Source organism: Haliaeetus leucocephalus, unplaced genomic scaffold (genome assembly GCF_000737465.1).
Source record: "Haliaeetus leucocephalus isolate CR32 unplaced genomic scaffold, Haliaeetus_leucocephalus-4.0 Scaffold262, whole genome shotgun sequence".
NCBI lineage: Eukaryota > Metazoa > Chordata > Aves > Accipitriformes > Accipitridae > Haliaeetus > Haliaeetus leucocephalus.
In genome coordinates, this window is record NW_010972698.1 from 176,242 (window position 1) to 196,121 (window position 19,880).

The 19,880-nt window shown below is 50.0% G+C and overlaps 1 protein-coding gene across 1 annotated transcript in view; it reads right to left on the reverse strand.

Annotated features, from left to right (window-relative positions):
- GABRE (gamma-aminobutyric acid (GABA) A receptor, epsilon) overlaps positions 1 to 16,485 on the reverse strand; it is a 32,476-nt gene extending 15,991 nt beyond the window's left edge. Inside the window, exons 1-3 of the mRNA XM_010569132.1 lie at positions 16,451 to 16,485; positions 16,120 to 16,268; positions 15,849 to 15,916 (exon numbers count right to left, since the gene is read on the reverse strand). Coding sequence (XP_010567434.1) covers positions 15,849 to 15,916; positions 16,120 to 16,268; positions 16,451 to 16,485 — 252 coding nt within the window. The remainder of the gene's footprint in view (positions 1 to 15,848; positions 15,917 to 16,119; positions 16,269 to 16,450) is intronic.
- Between the last annotated feature and the right edge of the window lie 3,395 nt (positions 16,486 to 19,880).

Consider the following 19,880-nt stretch of genomic DNA (forward strand, 5'->3'; position numbering starts at 1 on the left):
TGCACTTAGCAACTCCACACCCCTGCAGCCCTTCCTTCACAGGTGAGCATTTTCTTCTCCACAACATCCCATGCATCCCTCCCAGCCTGCAAACATCTGTGACAAACCCTGGGCTGCTCCCAGCAGCTGGCTCCACATCCCAGGGAACACACTCAATAATAGCAAAAAGTCTGGAGACACTCTCCAGACTAAATAAATAAACTAAATAAAATAACCTTATTTTAGAAAAATCTTCAAATCTGATGCACAACTTCTTGTCCCCACAGCTTGCAGGCAAGAACGTGCTTCTAGCATGACATGTGCAAGCACTCTCCAAAGGCAGCAAGCAGAGAGGACATGTACTAACAGCATATGTTAATGCTTGACACTGACCACTTCAGCGACCAGTTGGGCAGTGTCAGGCTTCTCTCAGTTCTACCATTAGTAGTGTGAAACACCTTGCTTGTGGATGGCTCCGTGTCCCTGCTCTGGGTGAGTTTTGTCTCCCCAACACAAAGAGCAAAAGAATGAGAATGTAAGTTTCATTATGTTTCCAAGGTCCTCCTCTCTCCAAATCAGACCCTAGAGAGCTTTTTGGACATGATGCTGGAGTGACTAGGGGACCTCACAAGGACAAAAGGAGCAGAGCTCTGATGATCTGTGTTTTCAAGGTGACACACTGAACTTCCCATCTGTTTCACTTCTGCAGCAACACAGGCAGTGCTGTCCTTGTCTGAATGTCTTTTGCCTCTGCCCAGGGAATCTCAGTTGAGACAGCATTCTTTTTATAATACAAACTCGCTGTTAAAAAACCATCACCATGTCCTGTGCTCGTGCCAGGAGCCTTCAAACAAGACATGCTGTACATGCTGCTCTGTCGATTGCAAACTCCCCAGTCAAGGCTTGCTCACCCTTGGAGTCTCTGCATTCGGGAACTGGACAGGGCTTTCAAAACCAAGTGCTGGCTTCTGAGATCTCTACCTGCCTGCTCCCATGCATGTGCAAGCAGGGACATCTAAAAGGCAGGCTTTTATACTCATGACAGCCAACCATCCCAGACTCTTTCTTCCCCCCCCCAAACACATTGTTCTGAGCCGTTCCCTTGTACCACTGCTTCCTGCCCATCAGTGATGTTATCAGCTCACATGCAACCCCAAGATGGCTACTGATTGCCTTGGTGCCTGTTCCTCATTTCATGGGAATGTAGCCTGGCACATGGAGTCTCTCACTGTGAGCCCCAGGGGCACATGACCTAGAGTGTGTGTTTTAGCATCTGATTAACAGTCATTACCCAAAGGATCAAGGAAAGTCCTTGAGTCGAGACATGACGTCAGCCAGACTCTGGTTTATAGAAGCACAGTCTGCCTGCACTGTCCCTGATGAGGTTATTCCTGAAAAGGCAGAGGTGTGGACACAGGATGCTATATGCAGACGGGGCAGAATTAATTAAAGGGGAAGATACTGAACACTTCAATGAAGTATTATGCAAAGCACCATGGGGAAGGAGCCACCTCCTTTTAGATTAATTTTTCACCACTCTCGGGACAGGACATGGCCTGGGTGAAAAGTTTTGTGTAAGCACCTTCTGATGCAAACAAGGATGTAGCCCAGTTACCATGAGCTCTAGAAAATGCCTGGGCTGCTTGCAAAGCAAAGCCACACTTGTCCAAAGTCTTGTTTGCATGTCAAACCTTACTGCTAAATGCTTAAATGCACACCGCGATGTTGGGCTTGAAGCAACTTTGTGCCAGCAGAAGAAAGCAGGTGGGGGAAGAGAAGAGGTAAGGACAGAAGCACACAGGATAACTGGAAGAGAATACTTAGCACTTCGGGCAGGTGCTCTTGTTTATTTGTCCTTTAAGCTCATGGGGTGTTTGACGAGACAAAAACAAATTTTCTTTGAAAGGGCTAGAAGACAAACCTTTTCACTGCATACAATTAACTCCCTAAGATTGCTCCTCCATGACAGCTTGGCAAGATTCGGATGAGAAGCTGGAATTTCTTTAATTGCACTTCCCATTCCCATGCCACCCACTGTGATTAAAATGAAACACTGGGATGGGCAGTCTAATACTTCCCAGGCCTGGGAGAGCAGCTGCTGCAGCTCCCCTGTACCAGAAAAAGGAAAGTAGGAGGTCCTGCGAATGCCCCAAGGTGTCCAGTCCTAAACACTCCTGGGGAGGGGTGTCTGGGATGGTCAGCTTGTCCCGATGGAGACATCTGCAAGTCTATCATTGCCTAGGAACATGATCTGTTCCTCCAGCTCTGACATGTTCTTTGCCCTATCTCTCTGTCATTACAAAACTCACTGTCCTGGGCTGCTGAATTCCCATGAGCCTGCCTGCAGGCTCCTGCTCAGTGCAGGAGCTGGACACTGCAGCTTCACTGTCTCCTCCCTAGGATGGAGAGGCAGGAATGAGAGCAGTATCCTGTTGGAGCAGCAGGGAAATGGCCCTCAGGTGAAGAGAAGGAAGGCAGGAACGTCCTCCAAACATTAAATTACATGGGTGCCTTCAACTCTCAGAGGCACATGGCTGTGTGGTTTCGAAGTATGAGAGCAAGCATCCTTCTAGGCTTAGGGCTCGACAGCTGGGCCTGTCTCCCTGCCTCCAATCTGGTACCTCATACAGAAGGGACCACCACTGGCGTCAGCACTGGCTTTGCCAGACCCCAATACAGCCTACTGCTGCTGCTGGCTCATCAGATGGACTAGGGGGTGGCAAAGTCAACACTGCCTCTGAGATTTAGGGTCTGATTCTCTTTTACATCCAGTCCCTATGTGGGCGTACTGAGGGTTTTGGTGAGGCAGAGTAGTCCACAGTAGTCTGTAGACTGTTGTAAAGGTCTTAGCACTTTTCCCTGTCTGTTCAGGGACTGAACAGCCCACATCTGCTGCCCAATTACCTTTGCTGTTTTTTCATCTTTCCAGGCTTTCTTGGGTTTTCTCTCTTTTTCCCTTTGCTCCCTGCTCTAGTCTTCTTTCCTCCTCCTCCTCCTCTCCATGCCTCTCTCCACATGCTGTTTGGTCTGTAGCTCACCACTCTGCTTCTCTGCCTCAGCAAGAAAGGCATTACCACCCTGCCTACGCCCCTCCTCAGACAGAAACATCTTCAATTGTAATGGCCCTATTCAAGCACCACATCATTTCCCATGCCCTTCCCACCTTCTCATGGGATTTTGCTTTGTCTAGTAAGGCCATACGCTCTTCAGGGGAGGGACCACCTCTCTCTATGGACTGAAAGGTGTCTAGGGATCTCAGCTGGATGACAACTGTCGTGCAATGAGAACAGACAAAGTCCCTCCCACTGCAGTCTTAGTGATGAAGAAATTGCTACAGAAGCTGTGCTTTGAGGTCAAGACAGGAAGGAAAGGGTGGCAGAGACAGGGAGCCATAGGAGCTCTGCTTTCTGTGTGGATCAGAGCTTCAAGCTTCCTTCCAGTGCAGGAATTGTATGCATGGCACAGCAGCATGCAAAACCAGAGGGGTTAAGAATGGGCAAACAATGTCAGGCAGCTTCCCTCTGTCCCAACAGTCATAGGAGCTTAGGGACAGAGTATAAAGAGCAGGAATATCACTACAGCTTGCTAAATATGCCCTCCTCCATGAGAACCACTTGCTTCCAAAAGCACTGAGCTCTGTCAAACCACCTTCACGGGCAGCATGTTTACAGGGTGGAGAAGCCAGCAGAGCCCAGAACTGGTGCTGAAGAAGCGATGCTCGCCACCAGCCATGGGAGCTGCGCTGCTCCTGGGAGATGAATCACAGGCTGAGGTGGGCTAATGGGCTGCCCCACATGAGGAGTCATGACACAGCACAAAGCATGATGAGGAAACTGGCCCTGGGTGGGCAGTATGGTTCAGCTCTCGAAGAACCAGTGAGCCAGAGTGGCACGTAAGAGAGGTCCACCTCCCAAACCCTGATGCTACTCTGTCCTCTTCCCACCAAAATGGGTCTGAGAAAGCACAGTGCACCCACGTCCCTGGGATGCCATCCATTGTACAGAAATGCCTTTGCTGGCCAGGAGGAAAACCACTGTTTGCATATATGAATCCCTTTCTTATCTTCATCCTCAAGGAAAAAAGCACATTCAAAAAAATCTGAGAAAGTTCTGCTTTCATAAAAGGGGAGGGGTTTTTGCCCTCTGCAGAAATCCTCACTCCTGACAGTGTTCTCTCCTGGCCCCAGACGAAGGAGGAGGTGGGGACAGTGTACTCTGCTCCACTGACTCTTTCAAGGAAACTTGTTTCATGTTGTCTCTCATGCCCCCTTGCTGTGCTTGCCAGCTTTCTCTTCCTGCCCTGCCAGTTCCTTGATTTAGCTTCTTCTCCCTGCTTCATTTTGATTTTCCTTTCACAGTTCTTTTCAAGCCACCACAAAACCACAGCCCAGCCCTAATGAGATTTCAAGGGAGCAGCAGGCTGAGGAAAGCAGCTGGGAGAAATGAATCAGGTTACAGAGAAAGAACAATTTCTTTCTGTCTTCCCTGTTGGGTATTCGAAGGGCAAAGCAAGCTGGACTGCAGTTACAGAAGGGACACCAGACCAGCTGATTATCCTTTCTAGGCATACATCCACACTTCAGGCCAAGTGTGCTGGTCATTTGGAAGCCAGGACACCAGCCACTGGCCAAGCAGGACCTGCAGAGCTCTGCCGCTCTGGGCTGCTCACTTCCCATGGCACCTGGTGGCTGCAAAAGACTCTCCTCAGAAACTGGGGGCCGGTATTCCCGGTCCTTTTTTCCAGCTCCTGACTGTTTTGTAGAGACCCAGCCTCCTGCAGATGCCTCCTTTAAAATTCAACGAGTCTACCTTTCCCAGCTCCCCTAGATGGCTTTAGGACATCTTTGGGAAGTAGTGAAAAAGGTGTAGGCTCGGGTTTTCTACACAGAGGTATAAGGAATGCACTGGCAGAGTTTGTATATCCCAGAATCATACATACAAAGAAACCAAACAATTTTGGCTCTTGAGCTGAGTCCAAAGTTCCCGGGAGCTGGACAGCCCATTCTCTGCTGCTCCTTACCAAATCCCAGCACTTGGACCTGCCTTTGGCTTTTTGTGATAGCAGCAACACTGAGGTATTTTCATCTCTCTTCTTGCTGATCCAGTGAGAGACGACCAGCGTCTAAGCAGCCCCTGACCTCACTGCTGCAGAACTGGACTGAAGCTTGCAGCCAGCTCCTCAGGAACGTGCATGCAGAGCTCACATCCAAACAGCCGTGAGCAGCGGGAAGGGAGCTTGGCTTCACGCAATGGCTCACTCCTCCCTTGCTGTGCACATTGGGTGCCCAGCATCCCCATTCACAGTGCTCCTTCTGTCCCCTACCTTCTCTGCAGAGACCCTTCCTCCCCAAGCCTCCTGGTGAGATTTACTCTGCACATCCTTCTGGCACGCTGCTCCAAGCCATGTCACCACTGTGGCTCTTTGTTGTGGCAGGGGGAACCAGGGTACATTGTGCCTTCTCAGAAGGTGCAGATTCATGTGACAAACTAAGGCTGCAAGCTCTGGACAGGTCTGTCAGTCCACCACTGCCAGATCATGAAAGGAAATGGTTGTCTTGAATATTACAGTTCTCTTTGCCTCAGCTTTTCTTTTCAAAGAGCAAATGAAGAGATCAGCCAGTTACCATCTTAACTTCTTCTTAATCTCCTACCTCCCTGTGGCTGTACGAACAACCAACCAAACTCCTACAATATTTCCCACTTCTCACTCGCACCCCACTGCTCTGCTTCCTCTCCTTGTCCTCACTACACTACTAAGGTGGCTTTGGGTGTCTGTGGAGAAGAATTACAGACCAAGGGAGACAGGTCTGGTGTGGGAGGTGTAACAGGTACACTGGCTAAGCTGGAGGGAAAGAGAAGCAGATCATGGGCAAGTGTCAGAAACAAGGCTTACAACATTTGCAAAGTCCTAGCTCTGACCTTCCCTGTTCCCCAGCCACATGGAGACAAGGTGTTCCCCCACCCACACTCCTAAGTGTTTTGGTTCACACATCCCACGTGCACCTGCCTGCGGGTGAGCCATTATCAGTGACTGCAATTCTGTTGAGAAAAGCTGATCAGAGCCATTCCCAGCTAACTGGAGGTCAGAGAACAACTACAGAAATCCTCACAGCAAAGCCCTCTGGACACAAAGATGGACAAGCAAGGCTTATACCAGTGTCCCAGCTACCATCAGCTCTGTGCTACCAGCACACACCAAGCCCAGCATGCAGCAAGCCCAAGACCCCTGACCAGACTTATTCCCCCACCCACAGTGCCCCATGCAGCCAGCATGATTTCTCTGGGGCTTCAAGGAGCTTTTGCATTGGGAATTGGTGGGGCCAGTCTCAGCAGTGCTGGTGTGAAAAAGCTGCAGCATCAGCAAACCCACAGCGGGGAATGATGGGCTGCTGCCGACCAGTGTGAGGCATCGCGGCAGATGGCTGTGAAGATCTACCTGCTCACCCACTTGCTGACCCTAACACATATCTCCTACCAGCACAAAAGACACCAAGCTGAAGACACAGGGGCACCGAGGAGATGCCTGAATGCATGGAGGAGATGCGAGGGGTTGCAGGGAGGAGAAGCAAAGTGCTGCCTCAGCCTGACCAGCCCTGGTGCCATGGGGAAGCTTAGGCTGGCAGTACCACCGCTCCACTGCTGCTCACTTGCAATTTGTATCACGGGCAATTAAACCCTTCCTGTACACCGAGATGGGATGTAATAGTCTGAATATTCAGCCTTTAATATCAAGGCATGAAGAGGTCCTTGAAGCATATTGCCTCCGGCCACCTACAACCACTGAATTCTGAAAAATGGTCTTCATTTCATAACACACTTATAGCAGGCAGATTTCACATCAGCCTTTTAGGGGAGATGGTAGGACTGCTTCATCTGGGGATGCAAGAAATAAATAGAACTGATTTGTACTGACAAAAATGAAGTTTTGCTGGAAATAAATTAAAATTGTCAAAACCTAAAATGAATTACCTCAACATCATCATTTCATTCAGAAACTTTTTTTTTCTTCAGTAAGCTAACAAAATATTTTGCTTTACCCTTATCTATTTGATTCTTTTATTTTCAAATACTCATTTTCATGCTTGACTTATAGGACAGAATTTATCACTGTATGAAAAGCAAATCAAAACAATCTGATGATACTAAATGTAAATGTTTTGATTGTCCCTAAACCCATTTTCCGTCAGAAATGCTTAAGAATTTTGGCTGTTTGTCCCAAGCAGGAGGGGAGAGCAAGACCTCCTCCCCTACGATGCTGGCTGTTTGCCCTAGACCAGAAATCCTGGCCTCTGACCAGCTCTTTGGCTTGGCTGTCACGCACCTGAAATATCCAGACCTCTCCTGTGGAGACATCTAAAGCCTTCAGTTCAGATAAATCAACCCTGCCTTTAAAATAATTCAGCCCATCAAGTGACAACTATTGGTACAGCTCAGAGCCTACATCTTTCAAATTTGACACAATAGTGCTTTCCCTTTGACTTGGAAGAATCAATTTAATGAGGTTCAGAGCACAGATCAGTACCTGAATGAGACACATGCTTCCTGGCCTGACCACGCACACACATCTCCATATGGAGAAGCGGCGCCATTGGGGAGCTGCAGAGCAACTCCATTAGCTAACGTGCTTGTGATGGAGACAGCTGCATCCGCGCTTTTCTTCGCAAGATGCAGCTGCGTGCAACTGCTCCGAGCCTGAGCCCGCATCTCCCAGGCACATCCCTACCAGTGTGTGATGGGCAAGGTTGCATTTCCACTGTTCAGCGACTGCAACCATGTCCACATCTGTGCGTCACCACAAAGCCTCTTTTAATGCCCTGTCAGAGGGCAAAGCTCCTACCAAACCCAGAGAGAGCTGCTAGCTGCCAGGGTTGCCAGGGCAGGGGATGTTCCTCTAGCCTGGTCCAGGCCCCAGGAAGGAGAGTCTCCTGGTCACTGGAGAACTGTCATCATCCTCTATTAGCAAGCAGAAACCCAGTTGCTGGCAGACACCTCTGGAAAGGGAGACCAGATGCAGCTGCTGCGGTCAGGAGCTGTGTTAGAAATGTTTTCTTTGGGTAAGGGTGAAGAATTATGAGTTACAATGCTCTCAGGTTGGGCACAGTGAGCACACTGGCTACTTGGGAAGAGCCTGCAGTAAGCATAATTCCCAGGCTGCCTGCAAGGGTGCAGGGCAAAAAAACCCCTCTGCATTCAGCCCAGCTGAAGAAATGTGAGTTTTCTCCAAAGGCTGGCACAAAATGAATGCAGGATTGAGCCATTCCTGCCAGGAGAAGTCCGGAAATCGGATCCATGAAGGAATTTACAAGAGCTGCTTACTTCATTATGAATGTTGATTTATCTCATGTTGCCTGAGGGCCAGAGGCCACCGGAGCTGTGGGCTCTGTGGAGGCATCTGTGTGCCAGGACTGATGCTGCAGTTTAAGAAACCTGACCGAGTACAGCCACATTCCCCATTTAGCGTCGGACTGGGGAGCACAGATGTTAATTAACTTTAGGGCTTTGCTCTCCAGAAATGCCTCTGAAGAAAAGCACTTTTCCCCCCAGGAGGCCACTGTCCAGATTTTCACATTTTAGAGGCAAAACTCCAGCTTTTTGTTCATCTTCCCTGATAACAGACTCCTTGTGTTTTCTGCACTATAAACAGCCTATAAATAAAATACCAACATGGATGTCACACAGAAAATATCTGGAGGGGATTAGTGTTTGTGCTGGATAATAAAAGGAGCTGGTTGAATTATTCATAGTGAATAAATCAGTCCTTTTCCAGTTTGGGAGCAGACCCTGAAACTTGCAGAAGCTCTTGGGATACGTTCAGGATGGGAGTAACTATTTATTTCATTAGATCTTCTGTCGCGGTTTGTGATTTGTCCCAGAAGTCACATGTGATCGGTGTTATTCCTTGGTGGCCTCATGATTTTTTTTTTCTTAAGGCAATGACAAACAATGGCTACAGGACAGCCGCTGGCTGCCCTTCTCTGTAGCCGACCTCACTGCCACGCGAACACAAGCAGCTACGTGAGGAACAGTCCCTCTCCTAGTACTTGGGCACACAGGAATGGTGACCGTTCTTGAACATCAAGGAATCAAGAGATATGAGCACTATCCAAGCAAATGAGTATTTCTGAAGATGTTATAAACGCACCACCAGCTCCAGCGGCGCTGAGCCATCACTCAGGCATGGAAACTAATGGCCAGAAAAAGCACTGGAGCCTTTAGTGAGTAATACCCATTTCCCAACACTTTAAATTTCTACGATGCACATCTTTATCAGGGACCAAAACCTGAACTAGCTCATTACATGAGTGCACGTCCTGTGCAACTTCACTAGATTTATGCTGATGCCTGACTCTCGCTGCACACCGGGCAGGCTGAGAAGAGCATGGAGTCCTTGGCAGAGCATTGTGGCGTGCTTCAGGCATTGCAATCCACCCTAGAAGTGGGTGCATCTGGGCTATTGCCTCCTAGACAGATGATTTGTGAAGCATTTTTAAGTCCTTTCAGTTCAGAAGTGCTGTGCAACCGCTGGAGTCTATTATTATCAGGGAAGAAGGGGGGGAGGTAACAAATTTCCTTTACCTATAGGCTTATCTTGTGCTCCAGAGCAACATATTCAAGCATTTTAAAAAGTGTGCCATTTTCATTTCATTTCCTTCCTACTTATTCCAAAGCAGCCAAAGCTAAGTATAATCAAGACTTAAGTGTTCCTCAGAGCCAGACAATTATTACCGGTCTCGGTTTCCCCATCTATTAAGAAGAAACGAAGATATTAACCCAAGCCTTGCAGCGGGACACCAGGGCTGTAACCCAAGGCTTCCCGCTGCAGTTCCCACACTAACTGCCTTCCAACAAAGCACAGCTGCCGTTCCTCAGGATGTGGCTCCGCTTCGGTGCGGAGATGCCTCAGACCGCCTAAGGGCTCTCCGCAAGGGTGGCTTAGCCCCATATGGCTTTTGTAGAGCCTAGCTCCTCTCTTGGGGATCTTTGCCCCTGCTGCTGGGATAGCTCAGCCATTCACAAGCAGCTGCCAGCTTGCTGCACACTCTGATAACGTGGCATCGATGGGGATTTTACTCAGAGCTGTGATTCAGCAGCTCAGCCACCCGCAGCTCGGAGTGGGGAAGAAGCAGCCCTTGGAAGAGGGTTGTCCGGACAGCCACTGCCTCCCTGCCCCACTAAGCCATTCCTGCATGGAAAGCACCCACGAGCAAAGACAAAGTGGCCCAGGTCCCCAAGCTAGCTTTGTCACAGCAGCCCCCTTCCTCACTGCTACCCCTTGTCAGCTTTAACTTTGAAAGCCAAACCTCCCTCCCTGGCTCCTCAGGATTTACATGAAAGCAGTCAGTGGGGAGTTCTCTTCATTCATGCTGGGCTTATACTTCTAAATTATAAAGTGTGTCAAATGAGGATTTAATTTATATTTAACAAGACAACATTTGTAAATTAATTATTCATCAGTTGATAATGAATAAACATTTCCCCCTTCCCTCCTTCTTCGCAGTGTTTTCACAAATGCACCATACATGCAAATCTATTAAATCTATTCTGCAGTACTCAGACGTGGGAAAATATGTTCTTCATCCTCAATTTCGTTAGTGTGTTGCATGGTAACTAATGCAGCCAGGCACAGCATTATGAATTTAATAGTGCGCAGCATCTCCTTCCTAAAGAGGGAAGGGGGGGAATATTCAACACGTGTATTTGGACATATCACCTTCTTCGGGTTCCAGTCCCCTGCTCACAGGCAGAGATAAGAAAATAATTTGCTGTAATAATGGAGGCAGGATCTTAGCCCTAGCCCTTGGAAGTCACAGGCACTTCAGAGGCAGCAGAATCTGGCCCCTAGGGAAGGACGGAGGCCAATTTTGCTCTTTCCATCTTTATTATAATGAAGTAATGAGATTGAGCTGGTGCACAATCCCAGCAGAAGAGCTGTCACCAAGTTTTGCTACAGAATTTGGCACACAAGGGCATCTCCTCACACATACCAAAGAGAGGAGTCTCCAGCATCTAAACTAGCCCTGATTGCACCGCATCTGATCCCAGACACCTGAAGCAGGTAACCAAGCAGGTCCCTGGATGAGTGGCACGTCTCCATGCACTTTGGCCAGGAGGCTACCACAGTGTTTGGGCTATGTTCTCAATGTTCAACTCCTCGAGCCTTGTGCTTGGTTTTGTGCAAGGAAGAAAAAGATGTTCAGCTCTGACCTCTGGGAGGAATCAGAGGAGCTCTGGACAGGACTTGCTCCATCCCCAAGCTCGGAACAGAAGCACTTTTTCCACTCCTACCCATGCTGGCTCTCATGGACACTTCACGGACATTCTCAGGACTGAAAGACACTCAGCCCCGATAGCTGGCAACGACTTTACTTCTACAGCATCATTTCCTGAGAGTTAAGCATCCCTAAAGGAAGGTGATCCAGAACTCTAGGTGCCCTTGACACCAGTTAAAGCTATAATCTATAGCAATAAAGCCATTACGAAACAAAACCAGGAGCAAATCCCTCCAGCAAACCACCAGTCAGCGAAAAATTTGAACCAAAAGTCTCCTCCCTCAGTCCCTGCTGCCGCAGCCCTCCCTGGCACCTCTTCCAGCAAACATGCTTGGAGAACCAAGGTGGGTCTTTGCATCAGGCTCAGCTTAACAATAAGCCAAGGACACCTGAACACTGTCTGTGTTAATAGGAATCTAATTGGGCATCCTGATCTGCGACACAGCTTGGAAAGCTGTGGCACTGTGGGTGATAACTCATTTGGCTTGAGGTGCTGCTGGCCAGCACCCAGCGGCAGCAGGCAGCTATGGAAGGGCTTGTGGCTGAGCGCATCCTTTCCCTGATGGTGTAAACAGACTTCGCACCACCCTGAGAAGTTCCAAGGGCCCCAATCCCACCCAAAGACAATGGGCTCATGGGGATGGGTAGGAGATCCCAGTCCATGCAGCGACTGGAGCAAACAGCTGTGGGACCTGATGGTCCCACTTTTCTGCACCCTTTTTCCTCTCAGCCCATCCTCTTCCAGCCAAGCCCCATCCCACTTCCTATCATTTAACTGTCTCCTAGATTTATTTCTGGTTACTGCCACATTTTGGCTGGCAGAGCACAGAGGGTCCTTTCCCCAGGGAGGAGAGAATGTAAAATTTGCAAGTACCTAAACGGGAAACAAGACTGCCATTCTGGTCTACAAAAGATACCAGGAAACCACTTTACATTTCTTCCCCCTCCAAACCTGCCCGCCTTCTGCTGGCTCCTGAATGTTAATGTTATTTATGACAAGTGATTGATGAGGGGGATGCAGAATTCACACCCAGCACAGGGCATTTTCAAATCACCTATTCATTTTTAAGGACCGGAATCAGTTTTGTATCCTGACATGATTTATCATTTGGAGGCTGAGCAGCGGCTACGCAGGGCCAGCTTCCAAGCCCTGACAGACCATCACCAGGCTGAAGGCAGTGGTGAGTAGTTAACCCTTTGAGGGGTGAGCAGAAGATCACAGGACACCAGTATTCAAACTACATTGCTTAAGTTGGAGCCTTCTATTCCACCAGCATGTCAGGCCGTCCTATAGCCTTCAGATGCACAGACCATGCAGATCCAAGCTAATAGCCACAGTAATGCTGCTACATTTCTTAAAAGCAGAACTAGGTTTTTATCTTCTACATAGCCTGGCTATGTGAAAGAAATATTTACATAAGATGCTGTCATTGCAATGCACCTAAAAGAGATCAATGGGACATTTCCCCTCCAGTGGACCTTCCAGCCTACATGAGTCTCTGTATCTGCAGCAGAGAGAAATCTCACCACGAGCTCAGGAGAGATCTAGCTCCAAGTCAAATTCTGGTTCCCTTCCCTCAGAAATGTGCATTTCCTCAGGTTGCATATGGGAAAAGGGAAAGATCAGGCATGTGGAACCGGCCTGACAGCTGGGAGAAGGCAGAGCTTCTCAGGTTGGGAGAAGCTATATAAAAAGGGACAAAGTGGGAATGACATGTCTCCAGCAAAGACATTCTGTACCATACATTTGATGCCAGCCTGCCAGTGGCTGGCACAACCCACAGAATGACTTAATTCATTGCATCAGCATGGAAAAGCAAACAAACACCAAACAAGTGGGTGAAGCAGCCAAGTCTAGAGGTGACACTGTGGCAGCTTTTTCACAGCCCTTTTCTCTTGCTTCAGGAGATACTATAGCAGGATGCAGCCTCTCTCATGAGCAGGGGGAGGTATTCAGAGTACAGACGGCAGAAAGCTGCCATCCAGGGCTACAAGACCTGGGTCTAGCTGTCCTCAGTACCTCAGGGAGAAAGGTTTTAAAGCTCAAGAGCATCACAGATTCAAGCTTAGGAAGTTACCTAAAGGGACAGGGCAGGAGACATGTCCATAGAGAGTCTACTTGTGGTGTCATATTGAGGTGTCATCAGATCACTGGTGACTATTGGGACCCAGCAGGGACTCCTGGACTTGTAGCATCTGGGCACTTTGGAGAGAGTGCAGCCAGTTGTGACTGATGCCACAAAATCCCTCAAGTGTCTCTAGGCCAAGTGATTTCCTCCCCTGCCTGAGCAGCTCCTTGCCACGCCATTCCCACAAACAGCAATACCCTCCTCAGGTGGGAGGGCTGCAGATGGGTAGATTAGCCCCATGGCAGCAGCTTCCCCAGCAGAGCCCTGCAGATGTAGGTGATTCCAATTGCCAGTCTTGCCTTCACACTCCTGGCTTGCATTAATTGCACTGGGACCCCCTGGGATCCTGTGCAGACGTGTAGCTCCACTTCATGAAGCGTAAAAGCTTCTGCTGACTCTTAGAAAGAGCTAAACACATGGGTTGAGCTGCTCTAGGAATGTTCAGGGCTGTCTTCAGCAGCACTCTCCCATGACACTCTCTGGTGTCTAGTAAGGGTTGAGTTCACACAACAGTTTTTCCCCTCAGTGGGGATGGCAGTTGTCACTGCCTTGCATCCTGTTTTCACAAAAGTACTGGAGATGCTGAATATACCTGAAGCTCCTATACCTGCAGTCATATATGGTTGGTGCTCAATGCATCTAAAATACTGAAGGATTGGGATGGACTTACGTATGTTCTCACATACCCATCACCATGGCATAAGCTGTGTTTCTTAGGAAACCAGACTAGCAGCAGTGCCTGGTATCTCCATTTAGAAGGGATGAACTCTGGATGCAAGACTGGATTTTATAAGCCATTCTCTACTGCTACCACCTGCATGGCTATGCAGTGCTCCTGCGACAGGGAGAACAGAGCTTCCAACAGGGGTTGAAAGGGGTAAAGTAAATGGATGAGAGGAAAAGAGAAGGCATGAGGACGTGCACTGTTGTTGTGCATGGTTTTCTTGGCATATCCTTTGGCAGTGCAAAGCAGATGGGACAGCCGCCTATAACATGACTCTTACGCTCTACCTCCAGGCACAGCAGTGGCTGGGGAGGTGAGTACACCCAGCCCCTGCGCCCTTCCCCCTGCACTGCTGCTCTTACATCACTGTGGCTTCACGCCCACACACCCGTGTGGTATGGAGGAGCTTGTGGTATCTGCTGGCAGACAGGGATAACATCCACATGCTTGGGCTGTGGTTCTCCTCCTGGAAACCAGGCCCACAGAAACAACGAAAGGAAATTTTTGGCCTTGAGGCCGTCCCTGCTGGGCCTCCTCATGGTGCCCTCATTGTGCAAGTGAGCACCCAGCCAGGTCCCCATCTGGTGGCTCATGAGCGGGTGTTGCTCGGAGGCACATGCTTGGTGGTGGCCGGTCAGAAGGGCTGCTTCAAAATGCTTTTTGGAGTGGAAGTGGTACCACAGCTACAATACCATTCTTCCATCCATCCTCAGAGGGGCTTGTTCAGTGGAAATTTGCTACTTGGGAAACTAAAAATAACTGAGAACTTTCTTTTTTTTGGTTTATGGGGGCTGGTTTTGTTTCTTCTCCATTTTGCATTGAGAAAGACATGAAAAGCCAAATTGTCCTGGCTATACCTCTCCTTTGTCCTCTCTATGCCACTGCCCAGTGGGCCAAAGAAGTCTTTCAAACCTGACAGCAGTCAGGTTTGTTTCTTGCTAGAAAAGAGGAAAAAATGGCTTCACAGGGAAAATAATGGAAGTTTCCTGTGATAAATAAATAATCAACAGTTGATCTCCAGTGTATGTCCTGGAGGCTCTTCAGACCAGAGCGTCTCTGTTGAGTCTTTCCGCAGCTCTCAGCACAGTGGGTCCTAAGCCACAAGCAGAAACCATCACAGTTGTGGTAGCATCAATCTAAGGTGCTATGTACTGAAGAAGAGCCATTGGACCTGAGGCACCCTGCCTGCCCCTCCCCAGCACCACAGGCCAGGCCTGGGCACCCAAGTTTTACACCATCAGACCATTGCCATGGAAACCATCTCCATGTACCTATTTCAATCCTCCTGGGAAGCGTGCTGCTCCCCCTCCCAGCCACCACCACACTGGCTCAACCAGGGTGGTGCAACTTGCTCCGAGCATCCTGGTGCCCGCACGCTTCCCAGGCAGGAGAGGGCAAAGCGACCAGCCAGTGGTGTCTGTCCACACATTGTCAGTGGAGACCAAAGAGCATCATCATCCTTCTCCCTGAGCTCGTGAGCACGGTAGGGTTGCTGAGCTCACCAAGGGCACTTGAGGACCTTGCTCCTAACCAGGGATGGCTGTCAAGCCTTTCTAGCTCCAGCTATCAGCAGGTCATAGCACCTCTTCCCAAGGGAAGGGAAACAAATCCACCTCTTCTCATGACACCACCACCTTCACACCATGTCTAGCCAGCATGACACAACCTGCCAGCAGCGCTGGGCCAGCTACCTCCCACACTCTCAGCTGCGGTGATAGTGTGACCCTGCAGCAACGACACCACTCACCATCTGGATGACGGACACTGGCCCAATGCTGTTCACATAGATATCCACATCGATGTAAGTGGGCTTGACTGTAAAGAAAATAAAATAGGTATGGATGAGCTGGGGCTAGAATAATTTCTGAAGGGCTGAAGACCAGGGGAGCATCTGGGATCAGTGTGGCTCTGTCTCACCAAAAATCCCAACTACAGCAGCCACAAAAGCATGGAAAACACAAGACACAGCTGGGCCAGGTCACCACCCGTGGCCACAGGGAGCTTCAGGGGACACTTACTGCCAATGTCAGGCCTCAGCTTGTTGTCATAGTTCTTCAGCAGTGAGTTGAGGATCTGCGTGGCATCAGTCTCCTGTGCCTTGGGGGTGAGGACCCAGGTTTTATTGATGCTGAGGTAATCATAATCGTATTCCTCTGTGCTCTCACACCTGGATCAGAGAGACAAAAGGAGAGAGACATCACTGTGGCAGCTCTCTGGCACTCTTTGGGAGCAAGGACACAGCTGGGTTTCAGAGATACTAAAGGAGGAGGATGCAGTGCTGCTAAAAGGCAGAACATAAGGAGCTCAGAGATCTACTTTCAGCCACACTGCTAAGAAGACACAACTCACCTGGCGCCTTTGGTGCCTTGAGGGTCCCCAGACATGCAGGGGCCTTGCCACCAGCAGTCAGGACTAGCAGGGATGGGGTGCTCCACATCCTCCCCAGCTTCCTTTGGAGACACACTGCTCATCCCCAAAGTGTGGGAGCCAGTCCCTGCCCTACCCTGCTGTGTTCCTGCCCATTCCACTCCTGGCCCTCCTCTACTGCCAGCAGCTCCTGCTCCTGGAGCTGCCTGTTAACCCCAAATACCTCAGCTGCTCTGCCTGCCACTTGCACCTGAAGTGGGCTTCCTCTGAGAAGAAGACAGTGACCAAACAGCATTTTTGGGGAGCAAGGCTTTTACATTAAAAGCATTTCATAGAAAAGAGGTCCTAAACTACCACGCAGGCAGCATGCATGTCTGGCTTGCCAGGAACCCAGCCATCTGCCCTGCACAGATCCTCAGAAAGAAAAGCTTTACGCAAACTCATCTGCCCTCAGGCCAAGACCTGCCACAACCCATTCCCTGTAGTGACCAACCCTTCCTCCCCAGCCTTTGGTGCGAGCTCCCATTTAAAGATGCTCCATCTTCCTGATCTTCCAGTTCCAAGCCAGGCAAGGAAAGCTTGCTTCCTCCTTTGGACATGATCCACTTAGCAACAGCTTCTCCCACTGCCTTTCAAATCTACCCTTTCTAAACCTTTCACACCCCTCCCTTTTCCTAAAGGGGTTTTCCTAAACCCTCTAATTAAATTAGGTCCACATGGTCACCTGGGAAATTCTAACCACCTGCCGCTGCTCTGGGCAGCTCATTCACAAGATTGTCCCTGGAACGACACAGCCATACGTGGGAGAGGATGCCGAGCACTCCCACCCCCAGCACCCCCCCCTCAATGTCTGCCATGTCAGCGTGTCACCTGCTCCAGCGCCAGCAAGGGTCTCGCAGCGGGAGCTGCCGCTGTGTTGACACTTCCCAGCTGGAGCCTCGCAGCTCGGAGGTGCAATCAGGCACCACTGATACACATCTCCCTTCAGTGCCTGGGGAGGCAGAGCCTGGCAAAGGTACTTGAAGGGGAGGAAAAAAGCATTAAATTGACATGTTGCAGTCAATTTATCAGATGCTCCTCTTTTAAAACCCCAGATAAAACTTGCTTTCACAATCACTTTAAAACTCTTTGCATCTCCCCAGCTTTCAGGCACCGGGATGTGTCCCCCCACAAGGGCTGGGCTGCATGCAGCTGGCTGCCTGCCGCCGCACATTAGGTATTGGTACATCAGCTTGTTGTTTCCTGTCTGATTGTGCTGCACTTTCTAACGATGCTTAAGGAGTCTTAAGCAACACTGTCAGGATGCGCTTCCCTATCTGAGCAGCGGCAGCGAGGGCTCGCCTGGCTGTCGTGCTGTGCCAAACCTTCGAAATGCAGCCAAGCAGACAGCTCCGTGGCACCCAGCAGCTGCAGGAGGCACGGGGGACCACCACTGCGCCCACCTGAAAGCTGGCCAGAGCCGAAATCTGGGGCCGGCCCTGCTCCTGTGGGGCACAAAGAGGGACATGTGTCTCTGCCCGCAGATCAGCTCAGGGCAGGGGAAAGCAATCCTAACTGCTTTCCCTTGCTGCCCGTGTTTTGGGTGGTGCAGGCTGCCTCTAGCAGAGTGGGAACAGCTACACCAAAACCTTATCTCAGTGTTCCCTTGACCCTACTTGAAGTCAGCGCAAGACAGGTCACCTGCCAGCACTGAACTCTGCGTGTCCCACTGCCCTGCCAAAATCCAGTTCCTGGAAGGTGTAAGGCCACAGTAGAGTGCGAAACATCCCTCTGGGGCCGAACAAAACCAGGCTGGTTACTCTGACCTCAGCCTTCTGGCTTCCCCCCGTTTAGTGTCCCTGATTAACATCCTAAGGCTTGGGATAGCATTTCCAGGGAGTCACATCCCTACTTCAGATGCAGTGACACTACCAAAAATATGCTTTTTGCTAATGCAGTTAATCCTGGACTACTAAACCATACTAAGCCATCTTAGCATAAGCAAGCCAGCTTTTGCTGGAGAAAATATGCTTTTGCTGGGTGTCTGTGCACACACAGACACATGCCAGCTCTTGCTGGTCAGGAGTGTGACTCTCATGCCGCCCTATGCAAGCCCCTGCCTCCTCCCCAGTGGCCCCACTTCAAATCAAGAAGGGAAGAGTCCAAGAGCTATTGCAGAGGAGATGAATTAAGGTGACATGTGCGTGTCACCCCACAGCTGCTAATGGAAATGTCACACTGCAAACCTGCAGTGTTCCCCAATGCACTGTGAACACTTGCCGGCCCGGTGGCTCCGTCTCCTTGTGCAAAGCGACTGGCTCGGTGACAGGGGACAGCCGGTTCTCATATGTCTCCGTGCAGTCAGGAGGAAAGGCAGAGCCACGTTTCCTCACCCCAGCTTGTTGAAATATCAAAACATCCACCTCACAGCACTCCTGCACTCGGCCACAGGGCTGGGACGCAGCCCTGAGTGCAGGCTGGGGGCGGGCAGGGGGGATGATGGCAGGGCAGAGCTGGGGACATTGTGAGGAAACTCCTGGTCTGACAGATGCGGTCGGGGCTGTGGCAGCTCCTGCTGGTGCCCAGAGCAGGCCTGCATGGCAGGGAGGTGTCCTTTCGGATGCGGTAATGTATATGGATGGGGTTGGACAACCCTCCCTGGGCAATCCTTGGCATTAGAGCAGGACAGTGCTCTGCCTTGCATCCCTAATTCTGTTTTACTCAAGCAGACACCTGTTTTGCTGAGATTTCCAAGCACACTGATGGTCAAAGTAAAAGCCACCCAAAGAGCTGGTGGCTGGCTCCCTCCTCCAGTGCCCAAGCTGTCTGACAAGGTTTCCCTTAGCAGGAGGAGGGGAAGAGCAAAATGTGTCACGAGCCCTTGAAGATACTTCTGCTCCTTGCCTGGTAGGACCGCCGATGGTGCTTGACCAGGTTGCATACCCACTACTATTTGCAACCTAGTGTGTTAAGAAAGTCTGAGACCAGTAAAATTTTGTACTGAGACCTGCACCCACTGGGAAGGTGACACACACCCTCTCAGCCATCCCTAGCCCTAAGGCAGGAATGTCCTGGAGCAGATGCAGAGACCGGGGCAGTGACTGGGCAGCCCCTCTGCAAACGCAGCGCAAAGCCTCCCCTGCTCCCGAGGGACAGACAGCAACAAAATGCAAGAACATTTCCCTTGGTTGAAAAGCACTGTGGTCAATCCTAATTACCACATGCTAATGTGTCCTTCTACTGCCCATCCCAATGCCTTCAAGGGTTGTAGGCACAGGGACGTTCAAGCAAATTGCTCTAAATTAGAAGCTGGCAGAGGATTTAAGGACAGGGTGCTCGCTAAACTGTACCCTACCCATTTCACATGTCTTTGTACCTCTCCTTTCACAGCATGCTCCATGAAGCCCCAATGGTCAAGTCTGCACAGTTTCAA